The sequence below is a fragment of the Corvus cornix genome, chromosome 2 (assembly GCF_000738735.6).
Source record: "Corvus cornix cornix isolate S_Up_H32 chromosome 2, ASM73873v5, whole genome shotgun sequence".
Taxonomy (NCBI): Eukaryota; Metazoa; Chordata; class Aves; order Passeriformes; family Corvidae; genus Corvus; species Corvus cornix.
The window spans coordinates 138,195,764-138,222,962 of record NC_046333.1 but is presented as its reverse complement, the minus strand read 5'-3'; the positions used below and the strand labels follow the sequence as shown (position 1 = coordinate 138,222,962).

General features: G+C 32.8%; 1 protein-coding gene across 3 annotated transcripts in view; it reads left to right on the top strand.

The window, feature by feature from the left end:
• CSMD3 (CUB and Sushi multiple domains 3) overlaps nt 1–27,199 on the top strand; it is a 613,513-nt gene that overhangs the window by 367,181 nt on the left and 219,133 nt on the right. For all 3 annotated transcript variants that reach the window (XM_010404839.4, XM_010404843.4, XM_010404841.4), the window contains 5 exons: nt 2,222–2,409; nt 4,851–5,039; nt 13,120–13,236; nt 20,071–20,286; nt 20,890–21,078. In XM_010404839.4, coding sequence (XP_010403141.2) covers nt 2,222–2,409; nt 4,851–5,039; nt 13,120–13,236; nt 20,071–20,286; nt 20,890–21,078 — 899 coding nt within the window. The remainder of the gene's footprint in view (nt 1–2,221; nt 2,410–4,850; nt 5,040–13,119; nt 13,237–20,070; nt 20,287–20,889; nt 21,079–27,199) is intronic.

The window sequence follows — 27,199 nt, the reverse complement described above, 5'->3', positions numbered from 1 at the left end:
CTGTTGGTATTTTGTTATAAATCAGTATCTTTTTAGGCTCAATTGAAAAGACAGAAGCGAGAAATGGCAATGCCATTCTTCATTGTAATGAAGTGTTTATCATGAAGCCTAATTATAAGTATTTAAATGTGAGAGATGCTGATAGCAAACCACTGATTGGAGTACTAGTCACACTTGTCTCTTGAGCATATACTGTGCAGCAGGAAATCCTGACACTGCATTGAGTTGATAAGGGTGTCTCTTAGAAATAAAGATGTGTTTTATAAATATGCAGGGACCTTTATCTATTCGAATAAGGCCTCTTAAAAAAAGTGTATGTGGCATCACCTGTGTTAAAACTTGTTTCACTCCTGTCTGCTTGTGAGTCCTCCGTAAGATTAGATGTCACATAGCAGTGAAGACATCCAGGTTAATTTAACAATAGTGATCAGTTAAGTAGGAAGGAACATTGGAAGGGTCTTACATGAGCACCGGGTATTTCTTACTCAGTTTTCTAAAAGCCCCTACTGTTTTCTCACACCAGAGAAAAAACAGTATGTAAATATAGCAGGTATCTTGAGCATCAAGAGGAGAGATATTGAAGGAAAAAGTGACATAAGCATCAGATTTATAAATTAAATTTAAATTGACCAGTTTTTAGCCAAATGACCAAGCAAAAGCATTGAACATAATCCCCCCTTCAAATTTGTTTCAGTTCATCTCACTTGAAAGTGGTTCTTACATTTTCTTTTTTGGGTGATTGTTAATTTTTTTCATCTTCATATTTTTCTGCTGTTTGCGGTGGTGCATATAGACCGAGTACTTTTGAGAGGATTTCTATTATGTCTTTGGAGGTTCAACTTAATTTCAACTTGACTGGCCTGATAGTTGCATTGCATTTATAAGGTCTGTGGCTTTTTACACCTTCTGTCTAAAGTATGCTTTTGATACAGGTGCTAAGAAAGCTAAGCAAGACTAAATGATCTGTTTCCAAGATTTCTCTTGTGTTGTGTGGATTGCTGGGAAGAAAAAAAAAAAAAGAGCAAATTATTGCTTAGTAGCTTTTCAGCAGCATGACATTGTGAGTTCATGTGGGAACTAACAAAACCCAAAATTTTCAGTTTTCCTGCTTCTAGGATTATCCCACTTCATTTCTGTAACTGTATTTAGTGGGATCAGAACATCAGTAAAAGAAAACACATTTTTTAGATTTAATTTGTCTTCTTGTCTTTTGCCAGACTCCTTTAGATCTTTAGGATCAGATTCATGGGACGTAAATGCTGAAATACCAAGTTCCTCAGTATATTGGCTTTACTCATGCAGTTCTTTGAAAGGATTTTACAAAGCTGAATTAGGCATCTAAGTAAATCAGAGGGAGAATTAAGACTACCTGAAGGGTCTTTGTAAGATCCTGCTGTTAATTGTTGCTTTTTAATTCTGAAAATGTTTTTCAATAATCTATCAGAGTCCATTATAAAGCAGTATGATTGATCTAAATTCTGTCATAGCAAGAAAGCGATAAACCACTGTCAAAATACCAGACAGGTGTTTGGAATTGCTGATACCATCTAAAACAACACAAGCAAGGAGATACCTAGCAGCACTATCACATGCAGCTTTTCCTTGCTAGGGAGAGCACACATGCTATATTTAAACAGGCATTTTTTTTTTCAGTGCTTTCTAAAAAGGATTTTTAGTTGTGGGGTTTTTTTCCCATAACTTCTGTGCCTATTTTGGGCTGAGTCTCAGCTGGCAGAAAGCCACTGGAGTCAAGGGTCAAGTAATTCTATCCCTGCTTATAGACAATTGTAAGGTAGGAACTCCAGAGTGTGATTCTTTGATGTTACAAAGTACCTCGATGATATTTGTACCAAATGGATCAATAAACCCTCCATATAATTTAATTGATTATTCAAAATAGCAAAATAATTTTGTGTTATAAAATAGCATATGCAATTAATATTAATCTTTATTAACAAACTGTTTCTGGCTTTTGTTTCCTGCCATACAAACCAGCTCCAGTATTTTAAATTTATTTTGCATCTTTCTAAGGAACTAACCTGAAATTTTATTGTTGCATAAAATATAAAGGATAATTAATATTATTGCACTGATACTGCAAAATAGATTCGTGGAGAAAAAAATATTGTCAGGAAAGGCACATAGTTTAAAAATATGGGTTTATAGAATTTTTTTTAACTGTCTCTTAAATTTGTGCCTCTGTGTGTTCCCACAATTCCAGATTTCAGACTGAACTCAATTATGATGTTTTGGAAGTTCATGATGGACCAAACTTATTATCTCCACTTTTGGGATCTTACAATGGTACACAGGTCCCACAGTTTCTGTTTAGCAGTAGCAATTTCATGTATCTTCTGTTTACAACTGATAACAGTCGTTCTAACAATGGATTCAAAATTCACTATGAAAGTAAGTAATTCTGTGTTGTATTATTTGATTTCCCTTCACCCTCAATGCTTACCTCAGTACAGATGTCATCTTGGGTAAATTCCTGTTATTTCTCAATCTGAGAAAAATTTAGTAATGTTAAACTGCAAAATGGATGACCATTAATTTTATTTATATTTAATGTCATTGATGTACTGCTCTGTGCTTTAAGAATCAAAAGATGAAAATGAGAAGCCAATACCTTTCTTCTGGTGTCTGCTTTTATGTCTTAATATTCTGATATTTTATACATTTTTGTGTGTGTAAAACGGCATGAGATAAGGATTATGCAAATTTAAGAAAATAATTGAATTAGTGTTCTGATTAATGTATCTGCAGCTCTAACTGAAGGTAGGGGAAAATGCAGTTTATATAATGACTTGAAAATCAAGAAATTGAATTGGCTAATTATGAATTTTTAGGGTTCTAAAAGCCTGCCTATCAGATTTTTTTCTGACATATAAATATTCTTTTGTCCGTATTATATTCATATAAACTATGCTGCAGAAAGTATCTGTAAGATTTCATACTTTATGAATCATTAAAATTCCTACAAGTTGAAATATTACAATTCAATTTACATTTTGTTTTTCTAAATATAACTTCTGTTTTAATAATTCCTACTTATATGACAAATAATATTTTTACTGTAATCACTATCTGATTTGCTTAGTAAAGGTCATAAGCACATTGTTTGTCCATTCCTGTTTCATACTTCTACTTGTTGGAATTACCACCAAAAAATTTTCAGATGTTCTTAATTTTTAACACTATTTTTTGCAATTCTCACTATTGCTGACCACTAATGATAAGGATATTAAAAACAATATGCATGGAAGTGGTGTTGTCAGATAAAATTTGGATTGATTTGAACTCTAGTGAATGTTAAATTCAGGCTGTTTATTGAAAAAAAATCTATTATTCCAAAATGGTTAACTGTCCTAGCATTCATCCCCAAACTTCCATTTGTATCATCATCTGCCTTATGAACAAGTGATGATTTTGTTAAGTTCTCATCCATGCTGAAGTTTGAAGGAAAGCTATCTTAACACATCAGGAAAACTAGATTAAGACTGCCAGCAGCGACCACTAAATTTGTAGAAGGACTGAATAATGTTAAATGGTAAAAATTATGCTTTGGGAATGTGAACAGAAAAAAGAGGAAATCTGCACTTCATACAAATAAATAATGCTTCAATTAAATAAAGTTGGAAAGGAAACCTGAAATTTCTTTATAAATAAATTCTTGAATTTCATTATAAAATCCCATATTTTGTAAAATTGATTCACACCCTACAGTTCTCTTTACACTAGTGGAGAATAAAAGCTAAATTTATGCTGTCAGAGAACATTGAAAATATATATTCTTAATATCTGTACACAAAATAAACAATTTTCAACAGTTGCTTTTCTGTTTAATAGCTCCTGTTTATGCACAGAAGTCTAGTATTCGTTTTATTTTTGCTTAATTCTTACTGGTTTCTCATCTTCTATTATCCGGTACAATCCAATTCTGTTTTCCTTTTTGGGTATATGAATAATAATGATCAATGGTCTCCTACTCATCATTTCTCCTCCCTTCAAATATTGTATTGAAAGCTTTTATATGGTCTTAATTTTCATGTTAATTATATCTTTCCACACTGAATTTCTTTGTAAGGAAGGATTTTTTATGACTTCTGTGTAGGAATAAAAGGAACGACACCCATAAAAAAACTTGCACTGAATACTTCTTATAATTTACTAACTTCAGTATTATTTGTAGAGGGTTGGAGTTTTTTCATTATTATTTTATAATGAACTTCTTTATATGAGCTTTTATATGAACATGTCAGTGGGAAATAATCTAAAAGGTTTCATTTTCTAGCACACATTGAAATTCCCTTTATCAAGTCAACTTCTGTTTACTCTTTTCTGCTATTCTTTATCTTCTCAATGTCTCACATATCACATAACACTAGGTATAAGTGTGATTTATGTAAATAATTGATCTATGTAAATATTTAAAATATCAATATCAAAAGAAATGAAAATAATTTTAGCTATGCCAGCAAATTTTGATCAGGAAAATATAAAGGCTGACAATCAGAATTTTGATTATCAAATCATCAATTTTTGGTCATCAAAACTTTTCAATATCAGCATCAGGTACAAAATCATTTGATGTTACTGAGACAGCATCAAACTAAATTATGTGATCTTTTTCTTATTTTTTTCTGCAGCAGTGGCAGGATTCAAATTGTGATCCATATCTTGTAATGGTAACACAGAGAAGAATAGTGGAAAGATAATTCACAGTAAATGTGTAATAGTGAAGCCTTCACCTTCACTCACATCACAAGAAATTACTTAATTAATTAAAAAAAAAATCTACAGTTTATTTAACTTTTTTCTTTTCTTTTCTTTTTCTTTTTTAAATCTAGGTGTAACTGTTAATACTTACTCTTGCTTGGATCCTGGCATACCAGTGCATGGACGTCGTTATGGACATGACTTCTCTATAGGTTCCACTGTCTCATTTAGTTGTGATCCAGGTTATAGGCTGAGTCATGAGGAGCCTTTATTATGTGAAAAAAATCACTGGTGGAGTCACCCACTCCCAACTTGTGATGGTAAGGATTAATAGATTTAGTAGAGAGTACTTTAAAATATACAAATTTTGCCAAACTATTTTTAGCCAAAATGAGTTAAATGCCAGAGGCTGTAAAACCTATATTTTTAGGAAAGAAAAAGAATAGTTCGAAGAAATAAATGTCATATATCTCTGTGATGAGACATATAATCATAAAAGCAGAGAATGATATATAGTTATTTAATTCTGCAGATTACTGAAGGTATGTCTATTTGAATTGATGTAACTGTGACCTAACTGATTGCAAAATTTGTGTATATCTTATTGTAAAGCACTTATTACAGCCTACAAATATTTTTGTTTGGTTATCCATCTATGGACACAGATTGCTGACATACAAAACATGAAATGAAGTTTATTTGTACCTGACTCAAAAACTGCATTTTCTCCTGTTTCATGGTGATCATTGTGTTTCTAGCTTGTTACAGAACTTGACACCCTTCAATCACCGTGAGAATTAATTAGGGCCACATTATATCTGATGATTATTAAACTAGACAAAAGTGGGATCAACTAACAGGTCTCCACCATATCATTAAATCTGAAAAGTTACCTAATATTTTCAGCCCTCTCTTGTAATCTGAATTGTTCATTTTAATATTTTCCCAGTTGGGGTCATATCAAATATATGTAATATTAAGAAAGTAGATTGTAATGTTCATTAAATTATGTTATTTAAGATGTTTGCTCCTTAAAACAGTTTCCGTCCTTGGAGCATGATACATTTTTTTGACGTTAAAAATGTTTTTAGGAATAATAGAACTATTTAATTCTAGGGTAGTATTTAACCAAAGAAAGTCTCCTGAGCTTTTATGAGGTACAGAATATACATGATATTGTATTTTTCTGATACAGTTCTTAGTGTCTCAGGACACTAATTTTGAAAGAAAAATCTGAATGAAGATTGATGAAGAAGCTCACTGAACCATGTGCGATTTGCCATATGGAAAACTATTCATTTCCACTGTATTACTTTATTTAAAAAATTGTAGGGATTTCCTTTGCCTTCACATTGTTTAGTTAGGAAATGCTTTAGGTTTTTAGATTTCAGTAAGTTGAAAGTGTCAGTATATGACAATACTCAAAATCTGTGGTGGTAGAAAGCGGTAAGAATGATCACATGCCTGAAAGTGGCCCTCTGTAGCTCTGCAAGCCCATTTTCTAAAAGATTCTGCATCTCAGTCAGGTTGTTGCAATGAAGAATTGCAGAGTTCCCACGGTTTGCAGTCAGGGGGGCTATATTTTGCCGTATAGGCCACAAAACTAAGATGTGTTTTCTCGTGGTCATAGGCACTAGATGGTGACCATGTAAAACAGTATAAACACACTCCCTATGAATACTGTGCTCTGTTGTGAAATAAACTTACATAAGATAAATTTCTTCTTAAAGATGCTGAACTAGTATGCAATTCATTAAGTAAATGAGGTTTCTTTTTCTCCGGAGCACATTGCTAAATGGCAATTGTCCATTCAATAAATATGCTTTAAAGGTAGGATTTAGTACACTTATTCTACTAAATTTTATCAGTTTATGGTTGATATAATTTTAATTTCATTGCTGAATTTCTTCTTTGGGGGAATGTTTTTTAAAACAATCCAGAGCCCTTGCACCCCAGAGAAAATAGGGCATTTCCTAAATGGGCTGTTCTTTGCATAAACTACGAATATGGGTTTGTATTAATCATACCACTAATAAACACACCAGTCACTATTACTGCACATTCAATATGTTACTCTGATGGTTTCTGAGGAGACAAGTTCTTTTTTGGTTGTTCTTTTTGATATTTTCATCTCTTTTTTATAATTACATTATGTAGTGATGTGGAGACAGGCCATGATAATTGTGCAGATAGGTCATGACAACTCATGAGTTTGTGTAGTTTGGAGAAATGAGTACAAAAGGAAAAAAATTTAGACTTCTTAAAGCAAGTTCTTCCTCAAAGAACATGGTGTTGACTGAAATTCTATTCTTTGAAGGAAAGTAATTTTTTCATTATGTGTTTGATGTTGCACAGGTAAACATCACCAAAAAAAGAGCTAAAATAGATGGTTATGAGCTTTGCTGAGAAAATATTGCTTGTATTGCATTTATACCATGCCAACTACTAACTATATATGATTCACTTTTTACCTATGTATCTGGAAAGCTCTGAATTTTTTAACTGTAATCACCACCCAGTGCTTAACTAAAAAGACCAAATTTTGTCTTATAATGTCCCTTCTATACAAATACTATAAGAGAATTTTGCTTTTAAGCTTTGAATATATGTGAGGAACCCTATTCTACCCAGTATACAAATTACTGGAATAATCCCATCAAAAATTACAGGAAAATTAATGTAAAAGTTAGATATCTAATTAAGAGTGTAAAGTGCTCTTTATTCCCTTCATCATAACATGAAATTGAATGCTAATAGATAATCCTTATTCATTACTTGAATTAAAAATAAATATTGTCGTTCAACCTGATCGTCATTTACTTAAGAAAATTAATAAATAGAATGAAAATAATTCAAGCAAGATAAAAAACCTTTAATGCTTATATTGGAAACCCCTAGATGTCCAAATGAATTAGCAAATATCACTTATGCAGTATATGAGGAACATATTCAGGGAATAATGCAGAGGTGTTACCTCCTTTCTGTTGACATCTCTAAAATAAAAATAATACTTCCATTAAAACACAGATGTTAAAAAACCTGCTTCAAATATTCAGTGTGGTAGAGGCCAGAATTGGAAATGGAGAGCACGTCTGGTCTATTTTAGATTTAAATAAGAAGGTAAAAATGCAAGTTTATATTGTGAGTAATCTAGGCTACATTAGATTCTATTAAACTAGTCTCTTGTGGAATATAACTCAAGTCCAAGGTTTCTTTCTTGAAGCTGAATATGTTAATTTGATGTCCATATCCTTATTTATTTACCCCTGCTGAACTACATCCCATTTTAAGATGCATTGCATTTTCTAAAATTTGGGAAGACAAATGCTGATGTTTCTTGGTCTATAAAACACAGTATGTAAGATTCAAACTCTAATTCACTGTTTCAATAATTTCAAACTATTTTATATGCCACTTTTATTATTCAATTGCACAATAAATGAAAATCATCTCAGAAATAAATTTTTAGTTGGAAGTTAGAGTCAATTAAGCAAATGAATGTAATGAGGCTTCTGTGTGTTTGTTCATATATATATTTGTATTTAGACTTATATATCTACACAAACATATTTCCATATAAAGAGATTTTTTCTTTTTTTTTCTTTGCACTTCTTTCTAAACTAGCATGTGTTATTAGTCTTCTTTGATTATGCTTGAAATCTAAAATGAATTGTTATTACTAATCAATTATAATTGTGGGTTTTCTCTTCTCATTACTTCTGAAAACTAAATAGTTTTAAATTATTAGTATTAACAACAAATTGAACTTAGGGAAAAAAGTTGTGTTTTTTTTCTGAAAGCTTGTCTTCATCTTAAGAGTATTTTATCTTTCCAGAGAAAATTGAGATACATCATTGTATGTTAGTGTTTGAGTTATGGTTAGTGATCTATGGCTAGTCTCTTGAAAAATCTCTACATAAGAAAATGATAGGTGATACCATTTGAAAATGTGAAAAATGCTGATTTCACAGATATCACCATCTTCAATCAGGCTCAAAAACAGTGGCGTTTTTTTGCTGAATTACTAGTGAACACTCTATGTTGAAATACATCGAAAAATGCATTTATATATATTTTTATCCATTTCTATATGTATATATATGTATTATTTTCACTTGATTTATTAAAATAACTGATATGTTTTCTTGATATTTTCTGTCTTTTTTGGATATGGGCATCCCCTTCCTCTCACATCCAGATTTCTTGACATTTCATATCACCATAGTCTTCATAACTCTGAGACTGACTTGTGTTACATAAAAACCAATTAGTTTTAAATAGATAGTAGCTTGTATTTGTAGAGCTCAGGTGACAGCAAACATAATCAGTCGTTGTTGAGTTTTATTGTAATGTATAAAAAGCAAAATTTAAGAGGGTTTCCTGTGAATAAGCATTAAGCTAGCTATACAGGATGCCACCTGCAGGAAGAGAATATACAAACTGACTTCGGCAGTAAAATATAAATATGTTAAAACTAGAACAGAGGGGATGTAATAATAAAATGGAAAGAAAAAACAAACAAACAAACAAATATAAGCAAACATGTCAAAATCTAATGTGAAGTGTCCTAGCAATATGTTTCTGTAGCATAGCTGCTTGACAAGGTAGCTAAGTACTTGCAATTGTTAATGCAGGGATTTTAGAGATGGAAAACATATCTTACTGAAGTAGATTAAAAAAACCTGTCTCATTACTGATCCAAAATCATAGATTCTTATGTGGTTTGCCAGCCTACCCCAGTGAGCCCCAAAAAGGAATAAAACATGACAGTTTAGCAGAAGATCAAATGGGTAAAAATAGATCATGAATAAATTTAAGCTAGAAATTATTAGGCTATTTCTAGTATTGCAAGATTGATTTCCTGTAACAGTTTTATAGTAGCATGAAATATGGCCTGAAGTGGAACTTTACTATGAATGACACAAGTCAAGTGTTTTTATTGCAATTATTCATGTACTTTAGGGATGAAGCACAGCCTGCGTATCTCCCACTGAGACATGAGTATCCTGACTAAAGATTCTGAAATTGTTTGGGCCAAAAATTGCTTTCAATACATATTGGGCCATTTTCTAAGCTAGGCTTGCTTGCTGTCACTTTTGTGATTGATCATGTTACTGAGAAAAATGAATGCAGTTGCAACAAAAAAAGTGTCAGTAATCAACCTAATATTGTAAGAATTTATTTCAGCTGAACATCTGATGTAGTCACCAAACTCCACTATTAAATTAGAGTCTTCACTCATAGTTATCCAAAACTTGCTTCTTAAATTGTTACATCATTTCTGATCACCACAGTGCTGTGAAGGTGCTTTATATATATATAATATATATACTTCTGTATATATATATATATAATACCTATCTGTATTTCATACAGTCACTTTTATGTTTTGTTCTCTTTACTTTTTGTTCTTTAGTTCTTGTTGTTTTGTGTTTAGTTTTGAGGTGTTTTGGGGTTTTTTTTATATTTTGTTTCTCACTATTTGGAAACAGTAATGCAGGCATGTCTTGATTCAGCTTCCCTGATTGCATAAAAAAAGAAATTTTTAATTAGTCTGTTAACATAATTTTCCATTTTCTACATTAGAAATCAAAAATAGTGCTTCAGTTATTTGCTTAAGTATTCATTCTACTTTTTCTCTTTCCTAGATTCCATCTCTGTGTAATTAGATAAAGTGAAAGAAAGGTAGAATTTAGAAATATGCGTGTTTATCCTTTGCTGTTCTTATTTTTATGTGGTTCTGTTTTCCTTTGCACTCTGAAAAACAGTCAGATACTATTAGTGATATTACATGCTTGGGCTGTTAGCCATCTTATCAGGGCCAGTTGCATATCTACTATTTCAGATTTGTCAACTTGGCTTTATTTTCTAAAAGGCCGGTCCCTTGATGTCTTTTTCTGCCATCTGCTAGCCTTCATAGAGTTACACTGAGGGCCTGATGGCATGCCATAGATGTTTTGTCACTATTTGCATTCCTGAAAGGTTTTCCAAACACCCCCTGTAAAATATATTATTTGTTTGGTCTATATCCCATGATTATAAAAACTGACTGTATTTTTTTTATTTAATGGATGAAGTAGTTACCATCAGAAGCTCCAATAACATGCTGTCACAGCCCTGATTATGTTTTGCTAATATCTAAATATAGCAAGATCAGATGATAGGGTGGCAGTGTTTGTCTTCACTGTCTGTTCATCAGAGAAGTAAGGAGGAAAATTAATATGGAAGGAGGTTATTTGCCTGTGGCAACAATGAAGAGATTGGGCAATTGTGGTCCTAAAATGCCTTATTTCAGCCTATAGTACGGGATTTGCAAATTTCCATCTTACAACTAGGCCAACAAAGGCTAGAAAGTTGGCAGGAGAAATAGCACATACAAAGCAATCAGGAGGCTATCCAGAGAAGTAAGCATGTTTAAAACAGAAATATAGTTAGTTAGAATGATGAGACAAATTTTAGCTAGGCAAGATAGGGCAGTCTTCATCCTAGGATATAGGATGAAATTCCATTTCAGATTTATAAAAAAAGTGTTATTAAGTGTATACTTCGTTTAGTGCCCTGAACACAGTGATGGTATGCAGGGCCATAAGCTCATTATGAAAAATAATTGATCTTTATGAAAACATTCCACAGTGCTACTGAAATGTCTGGAAAATGCCTGTATTTCATTGAAACAAATGTCTGGTTAGGTACAGGGTGAGATAGAAGGTACATTTTGGATAGTCTCTTGATTTCCCTGTCTGCTGTATCCTCAAATCAGTTATGAATGTACATCTACGCAGAAAATTGTGACATGTCAATATATTCATTCTCAAATATATAACATTAAAAGCAAAGGGATAATGGGTATAACTTCCATCATTTACTCCATCAATGTATAGCAGAAATTGCCATAAGTAGCATAAATATCAAGATATAGCAGAAGAAACATCATGATGCATTAAATCACTCAGCATCTTTCTCCTGAAGTATGTGGATGTTGGAGCACATACTGAAAGGCCAAACTACTCCCCCATTTACAAGTCATACTGTTGAGTGCTGCGTTAGTACTTGCTACTGGTGTTAAATATGGGTAGGAGCAGGTTAAACCAGCTAGTGCAGGTGGGGCAAGCATCTCTTAGAAAGAGTCATTGTTCCTCCAGCCTGAGACAGGCTCCTTCCCTCACCCTCATTGCTGTGGCGGCAATGTGGTAAGCACAGACATGAGCAAGAAATAGGTGAGTGACAGCTTATAGAACAAGAAGAGGGTTTGATATTTGTATCAACTGGAATTACAGACAAGTAGCTGCCATTTACATCTCTCCAAACCTGCCTTTCAAGACCTTTAACATGTGCAAAAGAGAAGAATTTGTATTCATTACTTTGGAAGGACTGCTCATGTGGAGAACTGCAATCAAATTTACTAGAATGGTCTAGATTATTTGACACGAATCTAGTGCCAGTAGTTCACATTGACTGGACTGTTTTTCTTTATTCTAAAATATTTCTACAAAATAATTTTTGTAGTGTGTATAATTAGGCTAAGGATAATAAAAGGAATAGATGCTTTTAATCTTGAGGAAAAGAAAATAGAACTACTCATTTGTTTTATAATGTATGCCCTTCTTAGATAATCTATATTCACAGAACTCTGATGTAATAACTTGGTACTGAATTTTAATAACTATTATTGATATATGATAATTCTAAGGTACAATAACTCTTCCTTACTAAAAATTACTTGATTAATGTTGTATTTCAAAAACCCTGGAATAGAAAATCATTGAACTATAAATTTTTGCCAGTGTTGTAATGACTAAATGTTTGTATTTTGCATTAATTCAAGATGTAGCTTATTTTTTGTATTGCTCAAATACTGATTACTTTTATAAAGTTGCTAAGGAAACTATAGAAATGCTTATTCTTATATCAGAACCTGTCATTATCACTAGCATCATAGATATAAACCCATAACCAATAGTTATAAGTATATACACAAACTCATGTCAACCTTCCCTGCACAAATATTTCAAGTAAATAATTCTTCAATAGCCAAGACACACCATTTTAGCTCTTCAACCTTGGCTTCTGCTTAATTGATATTGTTTGGCTCTGTATCATCTGCCTTCATCTCTCTGCTGAACTTAACGACTTTCACAGACTCTCCGGAAAACATGAAAAAACAGCTAATTAAACTTGATTTTGGTTCTCTAATGCATATTAAACACATATTAATTATTGATTGCATTTCATTTTACATTGTATAAAAATGGCCTGTAGTTATATTTGAAATTGCTAAATCATTTGAGTAACTACTTTTAAGTAATTTTAAAGGCAGAAATTTTCAGGTTTTCTCACATTTTCTCTTATCTGTATGTTTATTATTATTATTATTATTGTTATTATTTTCTTTATTTCTAGCTTTATGTGGTGGAGATGTTAGAGGACCTAGTGGAACAATTTTATCCCCAGGTTATCCTGATCTATATCCAAATTCACTGAATTGCACATGGACTGTGGATGTTACCCACGGAAAAGGTAAATAAATCCTTTTCTCTTTTTCCATCTTTTTTTTTTTTTTTTTTTTTTTTTTAATATATATAAGTCCGGTAGTCTGTGCTCTAGGACTAGACCTAAGCTAGCACCAAAGCACTGGGATTTCAATTCCTGTGTTTTGGGTTTGTTTAATTTTCTTGTAGAAACTCCTAGAATTCCAGAAGTGGACTAGGTCCTTATACTTCCCACAGAATGAAAAGTCAGTGAGAAAGAATTATACAATGACTGATCACAGAAGCTGAAGGACTGGAAGCTTTTAAGGAGAGGAAGTTATTTCTTGAAGGTAGATTTCAGGAAAAAGCTGTAATACTGATTTTAACTCTTCTCTGAGAGGTTAAATAATGCTTAGGACACAATGCTTAGGCAGCAAAGTTTCCTAGAAATAGTGTGTCATAGTTGCTTTCCAATGAGAGGTTTTGGTACTAGATGAGATGGATCATACTTTTAGCTTTTTGTTGGTATTTTATATCAAATGTAGGAGCAACTGCATAGTACTCTTGTGCTATGGGTGGAAAGAGCTAGAGAGGCATAAGATTTAATGTTAGGGGAAGGAGACAGAGATAGATGTCGTGAGAGAAATTGAATACAAAGAGCGTAAACTGGTAAGAACACAAAAAAGAGAATTATATTGTGACACTGGCAAGAATACAGAAAAAGAAATGAAAGGGAGAAGAGGGAAGACAAGTTCAATTCTGAATTTCATCAATGTTCTCTGTGAGGGCATGAAATGTGACAAAGTATGCTGATGATGTATTCCTCTAAGAAAGAGTTATTGGTAACATAAAAATAAGACTTCACATATAGAGAATTGTGCTGATCTGTGATCCCCTTATTCTATTTTGTACAAATAGTGTGATAGTTCCTCATCTAGATGTTAAATCACTCTGACTGGTTGTCCCATTTAAAACTCCTTAAAGCGTTAAAGTGGCAAAGTGTATCTCAAAATTATTGCTCCATCTGTTCCATAGTCTCTCTTATTACCAAGTGATGCCATTGTGTCAATGTAATTCGATTCTGAATATCCACAGTGAAAAAGCCTCCTGAACTTAGTGATGCTACATCACATACGACATTTGCCCTTATTACCTCTAGGGATGATACATGGCTTTTAGAGTTGTGGGAATATAAGTGACTGTGCATCTTTTCTTCTGGATATTCAAGAAAGACTAATAGAAAGTATAAAGAAACTGTTAGACCTGTAGTCATTTATCTTGCACTCTGTCTGAGAAGTCATTGGATAACTGCACAAGCTTTATAATCTGAGAATTAAAGGCAAGTAGCAGAGATGGAGTTTAGCTTCATGGAGTAATACTTGACAGAAAATGATGTGAATTCTACAGAAAAAAGAGGTCAGATTAAGCCACTTTTTTCAGGATTCTTGAAAGACATTTTATTAACACTTTCATTTTTCTTAAATTAAAAATGTAAGTGTGAAGAAAAGTACTGGGGAAGTTTTAGTTGGGTTTTTTTGTTGTTGTTTTCTTTTTCAGAAAATGAAGTAGCTTTTTTGTGGTTTATCTTTTTCCTTAAAACCTCAGCTAGAGAAGTACTTAAAAGTTGGGATGAATAAAAGCTGAAATTCTCAATGTTATAACATTTTATGTGAGGCTGTTAAGAAAACCCACCATATATAATGAGACTCCTGAGAAAACAAATTTACAGAAATAAAACATGCAGGGGAAGAAATAATATTACAAAGGTTATTTATAAGCACATATACACTGATGAATATATGCACACATATTTATAGACTCACATTCTTGTTTGATTCAATGTCATGAAATGTTACAATCCTGGGGCAGAGTAGCTGGAAAGCTGCTCAGTGGAAAAAGACCTGAGGGTGCTGGTTGACAGCAGCTGAACACAATCCAGCAGTGAGCCCAGGTGGCCAAGAAGGCCAGTGCCATCCTGGCTTGTATCAGAAATCGTATGGCCAGCAGGACCAGGGCAATGATTGTATCTCTGTACTCAACAATGGTTGTCCTGTGTCCATTTCTGGGCCCCTCAGTACAAGAAAGACATTGAGATGCAGTAGCATGTCTAAATTTTGGACATTAGGAGAAAATTTCTTCATGGAAGGAGTTATCAAGCATTGGAACAGGCTGCCCAGGGAAGTGACATCCCTGAAGCTATGTAGAAAAACATGTAGATGTGGCACTTAAGGACATAGTTTAATGGTGGACTTGGCAGTGCTGGATTAGTGGTTAGACTCAATGATCTTGGAGGCCTTTTCCAACCTAAATGACCTATGATTCTGTAAGTTTTATATTATCGCATGGAAATGTCATGCAGGAAAAACATTAAGTATGAATACAATGTCACAATTGGACATTTTGATTTATGCCGCTCAAAGAGCTGCTGGAAAAAATTATAGAGTGGGTATTTGCTCTGAGTAGGAAATAGTGTGTGAAATCCTCATACTTTGTACTTGTTGGCAAAAAGCTATTAATTCTTTAAGCTCTTCCTGTTGTATTGCATGAGGAAGATAGCTCTCCTTTTATGACAGTAAGTCACAGGCTTACTTAATTTAAATTTCTAACAGTAAAATTCTATGTCAGTGAGCTAGTCAGTTAGGACACTTCTGTATTTAATGGACAAATGCATATATCTTCAGGATATGAGTCATTGCACCCTGAATAGGTATCTAAAGCAGATAGAATGAACTATCCTCTGAAGGCACCTGTTTATCATCTAATGTCCGGGGGGTTAATACAGTCCCCAGAGGAAGTGTCTATGGGGAGACTGAGTGACTAAGTTTTACATACTAAGTTTTACCATTTAGAAAAATTAATCCCATACACATAAATGGGTTATTTTAATGAGAGGAAAAAAATAACTTCTTTCTGGAGATCTCATTTTCTGCTCTATTTCATGTCTAGCATAATTTCAACTTCAGAAACTCAAGGAGTATCTTCTACTGGCTACTAACTAGTGAGATCATTTCTACTTTAGACTATTTTGGGGTTTTTTACCAGAAAGTTTTATAGTTTCATGTCAGACTGCCAAGAAAAAGTATATAACTTGTAGCTCCAGAATACTGTGAGGTACTTTCTTATACACACATCTTTATGTTGCAACTTCATACTGATATTACATAATAACAGCTAATTAAATATATAGATTTAGTTATGATGTATATTTTATGTCTGGATATGTTGTGTTGCTAGGAAAAAGTTTCTGTGTTTGTACATACTGTTTTAAATAATAATATTGCAATATAAATACATGTGCTTTTAATTTTACTTTTTAAGTGTATCTAAAGTTTTAGAATTAATTTTTCAGTTGTGTTCATGTGGACCAGCATTATGATTCTTGAGTGTCTGTTACAACTTGATATAATTTTCTTTCATTTTTAAAAAAAAATTGTTAACTAGAGAACATTTATTTTAAATATAGTTAATATGTTTATTATTACTATTATGAAGAGAAAAGGAAACACCTATTGACAATAATTATTGCATTTGGTCTGTGATTAGAATGCAATTTAAATATATGGTGAAATGAAATTTGTGGAGTATCAGCAGTATGTTTTAAAACATTTATTATTAGATCAGTTAATTTACCCATCCCCCAACAGTCTGGATTGTAACATTGAGAAGAGACATTTTACAGTGTTATGTCTTCCTATCTTCATTTCAGATTTTAGATATTCCCCTTATAAAGAAAGCACATGTGAGGCAGAATGAGAAGGAATCTACCTGAACATATCTTTTAAAATTCTACCCCGGAGAAGACACAATCTGTCACAGAGCATATATTAATGTGATTAGAATATTTTCTGAAGAAAACTAAATTGTACAGCTACTGCTGGAATATACCTTGGGGTTTTGCTTAGAAATGTCATGGCAATCTGGAAAATTGATTGAAACATTCCCTTGAGTTAAACCTTGAGTCTGATGTTTGAACAATACTCAGTGAAGCTCAGCTGTGATTCACAGGAATTTCATTATTTTGGGTTGCTACCATAAAATTTTCTTTGGCATTTCTGATTTTGTTGTTTCAGTATATATGCATGCACGAAAAAGGCCAAAATTAATTTGGACTGCAATAAATGCAACAAATATGAGCTGAATTTCAGTCTTATTCTGTATATATCACATGGGTCTTTTTAAGAGCTCCTTTCATGTCAAATCAGCACTGTGTCATACATGAACTAAGTTAAAAATCCCAGACATTTAAGAATTTATTAATTCCAAATATAAATTTATATACATTAGTTCAAAAGATATCCAACCCAATCTCAATTCCAGAATTCTGTGTGTGATTTTTGCCAATTTATTTTCACACAATCTCAGAGAATAAAAAGGATGATCAAAATAGATGAATGGCTTTGCTCATGTAATTAGTAAATCAAGAATTCTTAACAGCCAGAATAAATCTTTTGGATTATTTATTTTTACTAAAAGCATAAAATAATATTCCATCCAGTATTTTCTATATCAGTGCTACTAAGTAAGGATGTGTTTTTCTGGATCCAGAGGGAGAATGTGATGTGCATGGAGTTTTAAGAAGATAAGGAGGCATCTACTTGAAAAAGTTCTGAATGGTTCTCCAGTCTCTTTAAAGGGAAGTAAAAGATAGAGGTCTCCAAGATCCAAGGTTTTTATCTGATTGCTCCCATCTGTATGTCCAGCTGATGGCAAGACTAAGCATGTATTCCAAAGATGCCAATATGCACATATGCCAAAGATGCCAATATATATGGCTGGTCACACAGATTAACAACGACAGAGGCAAGTGTCTTATTGGCACACATAGAAACACCAACAGCACTGAAACAGACATGAACAGCACAGGCAACCAAATCCTATTTCTCCATCCAGGCTGAGGGGAAAAGGAGTTTGTTAGAAGTGACACTCACATGCTCCCCCAACCTTCCATATTCTGACCCAGGAGCTGGACTCCAGATTCCATTCCTACTAGGTGCTGCCTGCTCTGTGACCAATGGCCTTTTTTCCAGTCTTCCCCTGATCTCATCCTGCTCCCCAGACAGTCCATACTAATATGCACTAGTGGTCACCCATGTGCTCACACTCTGGACAGAATATACATTGCTCACCAGTCAGGAATAGAGGACAGGCTGTGCTGGTTAGGTGCAGGCGTTAGTGAGAGAGTCTTAACCCTCTCTCTTTTCCCACACTTTTTTCACTTTTACCCAGCATGACCCCTTCCCTTATCTTCCTTTGGCCCAAAACATCTCACAAAAAGTTTTGAGGTCTCCAACTACCATTTTAAAAAAATCTCATCTTCAGTTTTACATAATCTCACAAATTCCCTCAACTACTCCACAGTAAATTTCTAATTTTCATAAGACCCAAGATAGTATTTTGTCCCCCATTATCATCAATTACTAAGTTCTAATTTAACTGCTTTAGATTATGGTGATACATTTAATTTACCATCAGACAGAAACATAAGAATTCTGGTCCTTGTTAGTACCTCCACTTAATCCTGCTCATTAAAGATTATGTGAGTGTGTATACCATTCATTACTTCTCTCATTTCTTGTCTCTGCTTCCTGTACGGAAAAGTCCTTTACCAGGATTGTAAACCAAGTGTCCTTGCATTCCAGATACCCATACAAGCTGTATTTCTTAGGTGTGATTGAGTTGCATTAACATAAATGTTTAATGCTATTCAGACAATGTCAGGAATATTATATTAAAAAAAAGCAATCTGAAAACAGTAGCTGGCAATTGTACTGAGAGCTTCTAAAGCTGCATGTGAGGTCTAGAAAAGATAACCCACAACACCTGAAGGGGCACAATGTTTCTATACTTAAACAGATGAGTCAAGCAGAGTATATCTAGCTTGGATTTTGTTACCCTGTTTGGGAAATTTGGGGCTGGTGGTGGCGGGGGGAGGGCGAGTACTGCAGTTTTGGGGCTATAGGAAAGGGAACTATTTCTTTGCTTTTTGATTAAATTGTGTCTACTATTAAAAATCCATTGGCCAGGAGAGTACCCAAAGGTCATTAATCTTCATCTACTATGTTAATCTTCAATCACATGAACGGATCATTCTAAATGTTACATCATCAGATAGACTTGAAGAGACTGAATCATTGATTTATGACTTACATGTTAAAACTGAAATGGATTACACTAGAGGTATCAGTAATCACTTCAGCTAGCTGATTGATTCTTCCGTTTATTTTTCTTGGCCTTTCTGTGCATTCTACCTAAAGATCATGGTCTAACTCTTAGTTAAAAGTGATTTAATCATCTGTCTTGATCTTTAAGTCTTTTTATTGCTATTGTGTTCCAGGAGATATCTTCCTTTCTGGATGTGTGATTTATATATGATGATTGGCAAAAAAAGTATACTGTTGATGTATGTCTCTTATTAGGAGACCTCCCCTTTTTTGGGAGGAATTGGTGCTGCTACTCTATGTGCCATTAGAATTTAATATCATATATTTTATAATCTTTCCTTTCACTTCTGCTATTCAAGGATACTGGTGATTGTAAGAAATAAGGTTTATTTTTTCTATTCTGCCATTAACTGTTTGTAGTTTTGAACATACATAGTGCATCATTGGATTTTACACAAAAATGGAAACATATATCTTTAAATTCTATAAATCAGATGTCCATATTGCAGATAAAGGCAAAAGTGAAAGATGATGTCAAAATGAAACCTGCTGCAAAGATATTTTAATTCTAAAATCAGGAAAGATACTAAGTTTTTGAAAAATTTGATTATCTTCATTTTCTAAATGATGATTCATAATGAGATGCATGAATTTTAACCTTGGCTTAGTTACATGGATGTTAATAGGGTGATCTGTAAATCTAATTCTACTTTTTCTAACAGGTGTGCAGTTCACCTTCTACACGTTTCATTTGGAGGATCATCATGACTACTTACTAATAACAGAGAATGGCAGTTTCACACAGCCGCTGGCACGTCTGACTGGCTCAGAGCTTCCTTCACCAATCAATGCTGGTCTCTATGGAAATTTCAGGGCTCAGTTGCGCTTTATTTCAGATTTTTCAATATCATATGAAGGATTTAATATTTCTTTCTCTGGTAAGGAAAGACCTGTAATACCTGGCTCCTGAAAAAGTTGCTTTTTGGGGTTTTTCTGCATTGTATATAAGGAAATAAAAAAATTGTATTTTTTTTTATGAATATATATACTGAAAAATTATATTATATAAATTGTTTCCTAAGCACAATAATTTCAAAGCAAGCAAATCTCTGTGCCTCTATAGAGGCAAAGGACACATTTGTGCTACATGATAAATAAGATGGCAGTAACTGTAAGACACTTTATCAAGTGAGGGAAGGAAACAGAACTAGTCTAATTTCTGTTAGTGAAATTCCAGATAAGATCAAGTATCAACTATTTAGTTTTTGTTGTGCCAACATTTTAATTTGGTTTATTTATCTGAGTTATTTATGGCTCTTAAAAGAATGATAAATCATGTTGTGTTATGCATCTTTAAAACATTGTGAATGTATTAATTTGTCTTACTTTTTGAAATAGTATAATTATCAATTTAACATTCACACAATACTTTTGTTTTAAAATCTGATGCCTGAATTGATAGTCAGGTGGAAATTACAGAAATTACTAGACTGTAAGATTACATGTTGCTCTCATTCAAGCTGATTTGCTCTTGTTTTCAGAGTACAATCTTGAACCTTGTGAAGATCCTGGGATCCCACAATTTGGTAACAGAATAGGATTTAATTTTGGAGTTGGAGATATTCTGACCTTCTCCTGTTCATCTGGATATCGTTTAGAAGGAGCTTCAGAGGTTATTTGTCTTGGTGGTGGACGACGAGTATGGAGTGCACCTCTGCCAAGGTGTGTGGGTACGTGGTCAGCTGCTTTCATTTGCTTGTATGTGTAGTCATTGTCCATGGACTTGCAGACTTACAGCATGGAAAAGCATGGTAATACACCTCTTTTTAATGTACTCTCATATTCTCCATATCTCCTTAGTCAATTTTTTTAGCCTTTTTTTTAATATATTTAGTATAATAACTATCAGTGGACTTCATAGTCTAGACTTGAAAGCAATTCAAATTGAGGGCACAATGATTACTCTTCTTATTTTGATTAACAGATCAGGAAATCTGGGTATAAATTTAAATCAGCATTTACCAGTTCAGATATCTAGTAATCAAATATTTTCATCAATGCAAGCTTCCAAGTGATATCTGTATTATAAAATTGTAATTAGAACACTTAGACCAGATTTATTTCATAAAACTAGGTCCATTTATAGGAGTACAGTCAACCTGGGCATCCTATGTAAGAACCATATCCTCAGAATATCCTTAGAACAATTATTCTGGTTTTAAAACAGTAGCTAAGATAACTGAGAAGAAACACTTTCTGATGATTCCTACCTAGCATTCTCCATTCACTGTAGAGGTAGCCTGTATGTGTGGCTTTGACTAGAAATTTAGCTTTAAATGGCTAAAGAATGTTGATTGAGCTGAATTCTTTCTAAATTATTTGGTTTTCAGTCCTGTTGAGAACTGTTTAAACAGTAAGATGTCTAAAAAGTAGGACAGTTACTTAAGTGTCTGCATTATTTTTATTTAAGAGTATATATTGCTGAAATGTATTAACGAGTATGTACTGTATGGAAAGGTTTATAAATGAAAACATCTCTATCAGTGTGCATTTAAAATATTTTATTTTTTCATACTAAATTGTATGTTAGTAAAACATAAATGTCTTTTGGATGTTAATTGCACAGTAAGTATGGATTGATCATGTGTTTCCTCTTACTTGTTGTTAGTTACTGTATCAAAGTTTTTAGGTCCAAACCACTCCTATGCCTACCTTGGTATAAGGAAAATTACGAATTTAGCATACACATTAGCAACATTTATATGTGTACCTACAGAAGAGGTGTTTTAGAAGATGATTCAGAGCAATGGATGAATAAAAGTTATTTTTGTGTTGGGGTTGATAAATTTTTAGCCATAAGAATAATAATGAATGTGTGCACAGTCGAGAAAACAGGTTAAATTTCAGTAATAAATTTCTGGAAGCGTTAATATACTGAAAATGAATTGGTAAATTATCAGCAAAAAGAAACTTCCACAGCAGCATAAATGAAAAAAAAGTTGCTATATAGCTTTCATGACATAGAAAAATAATATTTATGTTTGTTTGTTGGGCGGAAAGAGAAAAGCTGTATAAGGAATATTTTTTTTTCTAGTCAACATGTTTTCTCATTACTTTTGAAAATAAAAGATAGTCTCAACTAGAATGACTTAATTAGAAATTTTCCCCTCGTAAGTATCCAGCCTTTGTCAATCTTGTGCTTAATTTATATGTCATAATAATGAAATTCAAACAAGACAATAGAAATTGCTGTTGACCACTTATATTAGATTCAAAATTTATGTATCATTACTGCTGCTCATATTTGGCTTTTTTGTCAAAATGATTAATGAGATTTAGTGCTCCTGATATCATGTGCACTTTCACGTATGTACAACATCAATTGGGAGCTAACCACCGCACACAGAATTTGTGTTCAGCTTGTCAACACAAGAATAAAATGCAAGAAAGAGAGATAAAGTAGAAGAAGTTTGATGGAAGGCCAAGCATCACTTTCTGGATACAATGAAGGCCAATGTGTTGGGTCTTGAAACAGAGTAGTCAATCATAATTCTAAACCAAATAATTTGCCAGAGAATTAGAAGCCTACTTTCCTTTTCTTATTTAGAAGATGGGTTAATATTTGTTATTTATTAATTAATGTTATTATTCAATCTATGAAGATATTATTTTTTCAAACAATTTGACTTAAGACTTAAAAAGTGAAATTTTGAAATTAGGAATTATTAAATGGAAAAGTAATGTTCAAGTAGCAAAAAAATATATTTTTATATTTTATTTTTAAAGCTGAATTTCTCAACTGATGGTATTATCCCAATTCAGTTGCACTTGATGTTGTCCTGGAACAGTTTTTATAAAGGATTTTTCTAAAAAAGCATAAAGATTTTCCACTTTTTGTACAACATATGATGCAGTACTTCTTGGGGTAATGTCTGTAGTCACTCACTGGGCAAGCACTGTTTGATGGTACTGAAACTTTGCTGTGTTATCCACACTGTTTCGGTTAACAAATCTAAAACGCTCTGTATGAGTTGCTACCAAGTAACTACAACACAGCCAATAGTACAAGTTGTAATAAATGGATGTATCTAATGACGACAGAAAAGAGTCCATAATCTTTGAATTGCTTGCTTTGAACATTTCCATGGACAGTGAAAAGAAAATGCCTTTTTGACTCTAAGTAATTACTTCTTAAAAAAATACCTACAGTAAGTATGAATGCTTGTTCACTTTTGATTTTTTATAAAGGCAAACTCTAAGCTCTGGTGGTCCTAAGGAATCAACATTTTCCTTAATATGCTAGGGGTTTGTCTCCAGCTTGTAATACAGAGCAGAAGAATCATCTTAAGTTTGTGAATGTGGAGTTGTTTTCATAGGGTTATAGTGCCTCTGAAATGTTCTGATCCATTTGGAGATCAGATGTCTTTGCCTAGTTCTCTTTATAATTTTCAATGCCATAGATAGCTTACAAGAATTTTCCTGTAACGGTGTTACAGATAGGAACAAACAAGAGCAATTATTATTGCTTTAAAGGGAAAAATAGTGACATAGATAAAATTAAACTTTTCTTATAATCAATAATGGAATGAAGATGGTTAAAGAACTATTAGAATACTGTAATTCCTTAGTTTAATGGGTTATTTTCATGCTATATTCAAATATAACTAAATGCAGTGTTCATATTCAGCACACACATTTCTTTCTTGGAATTGCTTTTCCTTTCAGTGAAATGTAGAAAGCTGTCTCTATTATGCCAGGATTTCTTATGCCTTTTTTTTTTTTAATCTCCCCTGCCCTCTTCCAGTTTGTTTTTGCTTTCCTTATAAGGCTGTCCAATAGCCAAATTGTATTACTTTTCACTATAACTGTCGTTTATAGACTATAATTGTTTCTATGTAAAATAATCTGTGTCTTCATAGCTTCTCAACTGTGTCAAGTCTTTTCCTTTACCTTTCTTAGGGACATACAATTTCTTTCCAGACTGCTAAACCTTCCCTGGAAGACATTGACTTTAAAATTTTTTTCTTCTGTGCTACTTTAACATTTTCTGTTCATTCTTGTCAGTAGATCCCAAACAGTCTCTAATCCTGGACTTACAGATTTTTAAGGAACTATGCACCTTGCAATTTTAAAAAACAGAGAAAAACCATAAAAAATCTACAGGCAAACTCATTAATTTATATCATGTTGCATACTTTTCAGGTAATACTGTACATTAATTTTTGCTGGTAGAGATTTTTGCCAAGGTGTTCACTGATGTAGCTTCTTTGCCAAGCTTCAGTTAAGGTGCTTTTCAAAAAATACCAAGAACAGACAGAAATGTCTGAAAGGTTATATTGTATGAGAGAAAAATAAATTCAGTGTTCACTGGATATGCATAAATATGGAGCCAAGGAAGTGAAGGTTCTACCACAGATATATCCGTAGTAAATTCCTTAGTTAGCAGGAGAGCTATTAGTTACCTCTGCGCATCTTACTCTATATGCCATTAGTCTTGCTGCATCTGCATAGCTCCATTCATTTCTGTGCATATATAAAATAAAAGATAAAGGTTGCTTTTAATATATTTGGCTTGAAAACAATGTCCTTTTGCTAGCTTTGAGATTTCTTTTCATATGTGGACTGTTTGGGCAGCATGAATTCTGAGTTTAAGGGCTGTGATATCCACTTCTAAACGTCATTGATTCATCTCAGGACAAATGAATCATAAACTTTCTTCTGTTTGTCAGAAGTAAATTTATTCTCTTAAATATTTCTTCTATCGTGTGAATATGTTATATGTCTGTTATTTTCTTCAGGAGAGGATTCCTAAAAAAAGCAAAATACAGTCATTGAGGTCTCACCACATGTTAGTATAATAGCATTATAATGTGATAAGAAGTTTCTTAATGTTTCTTATGTATTTTAATATTTTTCATCAAGTTTTAACTGTCCCTGTTCCCTATGTGCAAATTTTTACTAAGCTCCAACAGTTCTAGCAGTTCCTTAGTTATTTTGTGGAGGAGTTTTTTTGGTTGTTCATGTTGTGGGATATTTTTGGTGGTGGTGTTTTTTAAAAGAATATTAAGTTATTTTAAAGGAAAATCATGCACATTGGTACTTTAAATTCTCTTGATATAGAATGTGGGGTTTTTAATACAATTTGCCCTGTTAATGTTAATGCAGAAGCTCATTTGTCATGCTATTTCTTCATCCTCCTTTGATCAGTTGCAATGCAGGAGCACATTATTTAAAGTATATGGGACTCCTACCCATTCTTGTCAGCTGGAGCAATCAGTTATGAAAAATAATATTAATAATGTAAGTAATTCTTTCTAAGAAAGATTTCTTTTGTATTTGGCCATTGGCCATTTGGCCATTGATGTAGAAATAAATACAGGATCTTCCCAGATCTGGAAATACTGTCTTTCATTATAACATAAATAATGTAGTCATAAAGCAGCCAAAAAATTATTTGCAAAATATATTGAAAATAAGTTTAATACACAAATAGATACATTAATCTTTTGATGTTCAGATCAGATAGGAAGTAGATACATATATTGCAGATACGTAATAAGAAATTTCTGTTAATCATTTTTGTCTATATGAAAGGAAGTCTTGTATTTTGGAACAATGTAAAATAAAAGGAAAATCCACTACTCTTGATTCAAGAAGACAATGTTTTCACTTTTTTCATCAGCATAGGGTTCCCTGTATTTAACCTGTCAGAATATAAAAACTGCCTGGAAAACTAGTCATAACCTTATAACTCATATTATTCACAGAAATAAAGCTCTAGTGATCACTTAATCCTTTCAGAATTTTTGTGTTATTGTCCATTTTGCTGCCTTGTTTTGACAAGAGTCTGTTTTCTGGTTTATGCTAGCCTTCAGTTGAAGAGGTAGAACATCTGAAGACAAACGGCTTTATAAGAAACCCTTTGTTGAGCACTGAATTTAGATACAGTTTCTGAAGTAACTGTTGATTTACAATCTAATACAGAGTTGTTTAAAGATAAAATCCTTTCTAGAATGCTTCTGCTTACTTGCCCAGTCAAGCCGTTGCAATACACAAGAGATACCTAACCAAGAGATACCATCTTTTCAAAGTACAGAACTGCTAGATGTAGCGCTTACCTTTTGATTCTGTGAGATCGTATTGAAGAAAACAATTTCATTCTGTCTGAATTTTGATCTGTAGGAGCACATCATGTTTTTTTGACTGATAATTATTTATGGTGAGCATTTAATCAGCTAAATTGTTGAGAAATATTGCAATATTCTCCTATTGTATTATTTTTTTAAAGCTATTCAATTCATTGAAGAAGTGTATTCAAATGGTTCAAACTGATAAATTTCATTCCTTGGTTAGATCACAATGACATTTTGCTTGATTACAGAATTTAAATACACTAATAAACAGCAGTTAAAATTAATCTGTTTTATTATGGAAAGGTGCAATGAACACACATTCATAGCCAAAAGCATAACAATCTTTTATTGTAATTATCTTGTTATAGAAGGTTTTACTTTTCATTATTTTTCCTTTGAGGTTTTTGTTTATTTTCCTTTCTAATACTGAAATGAATCTATTATTTCTGCCAAAGTCTGGAAACAGTAATTCACTTCAGTAATTTACTTACTGTTACATCCTTCTACTTTATATTAGGCTGAATTAAACTCTTTGTGAAAATATATCTGGATGTGGAATATTTTTCCTTTTTTTTTTCCCTACAAGAAAAGTGTGTAGGGTGGATTCTAGGTTTCAGCTGAAACAAGTAGAGCTTTTTAAAGAACAAAACTTTATAAATAAAGCAACCTGATTTTTATCTCTTTTGAACAGGGAATATTACTAAAATGAAACATTAAT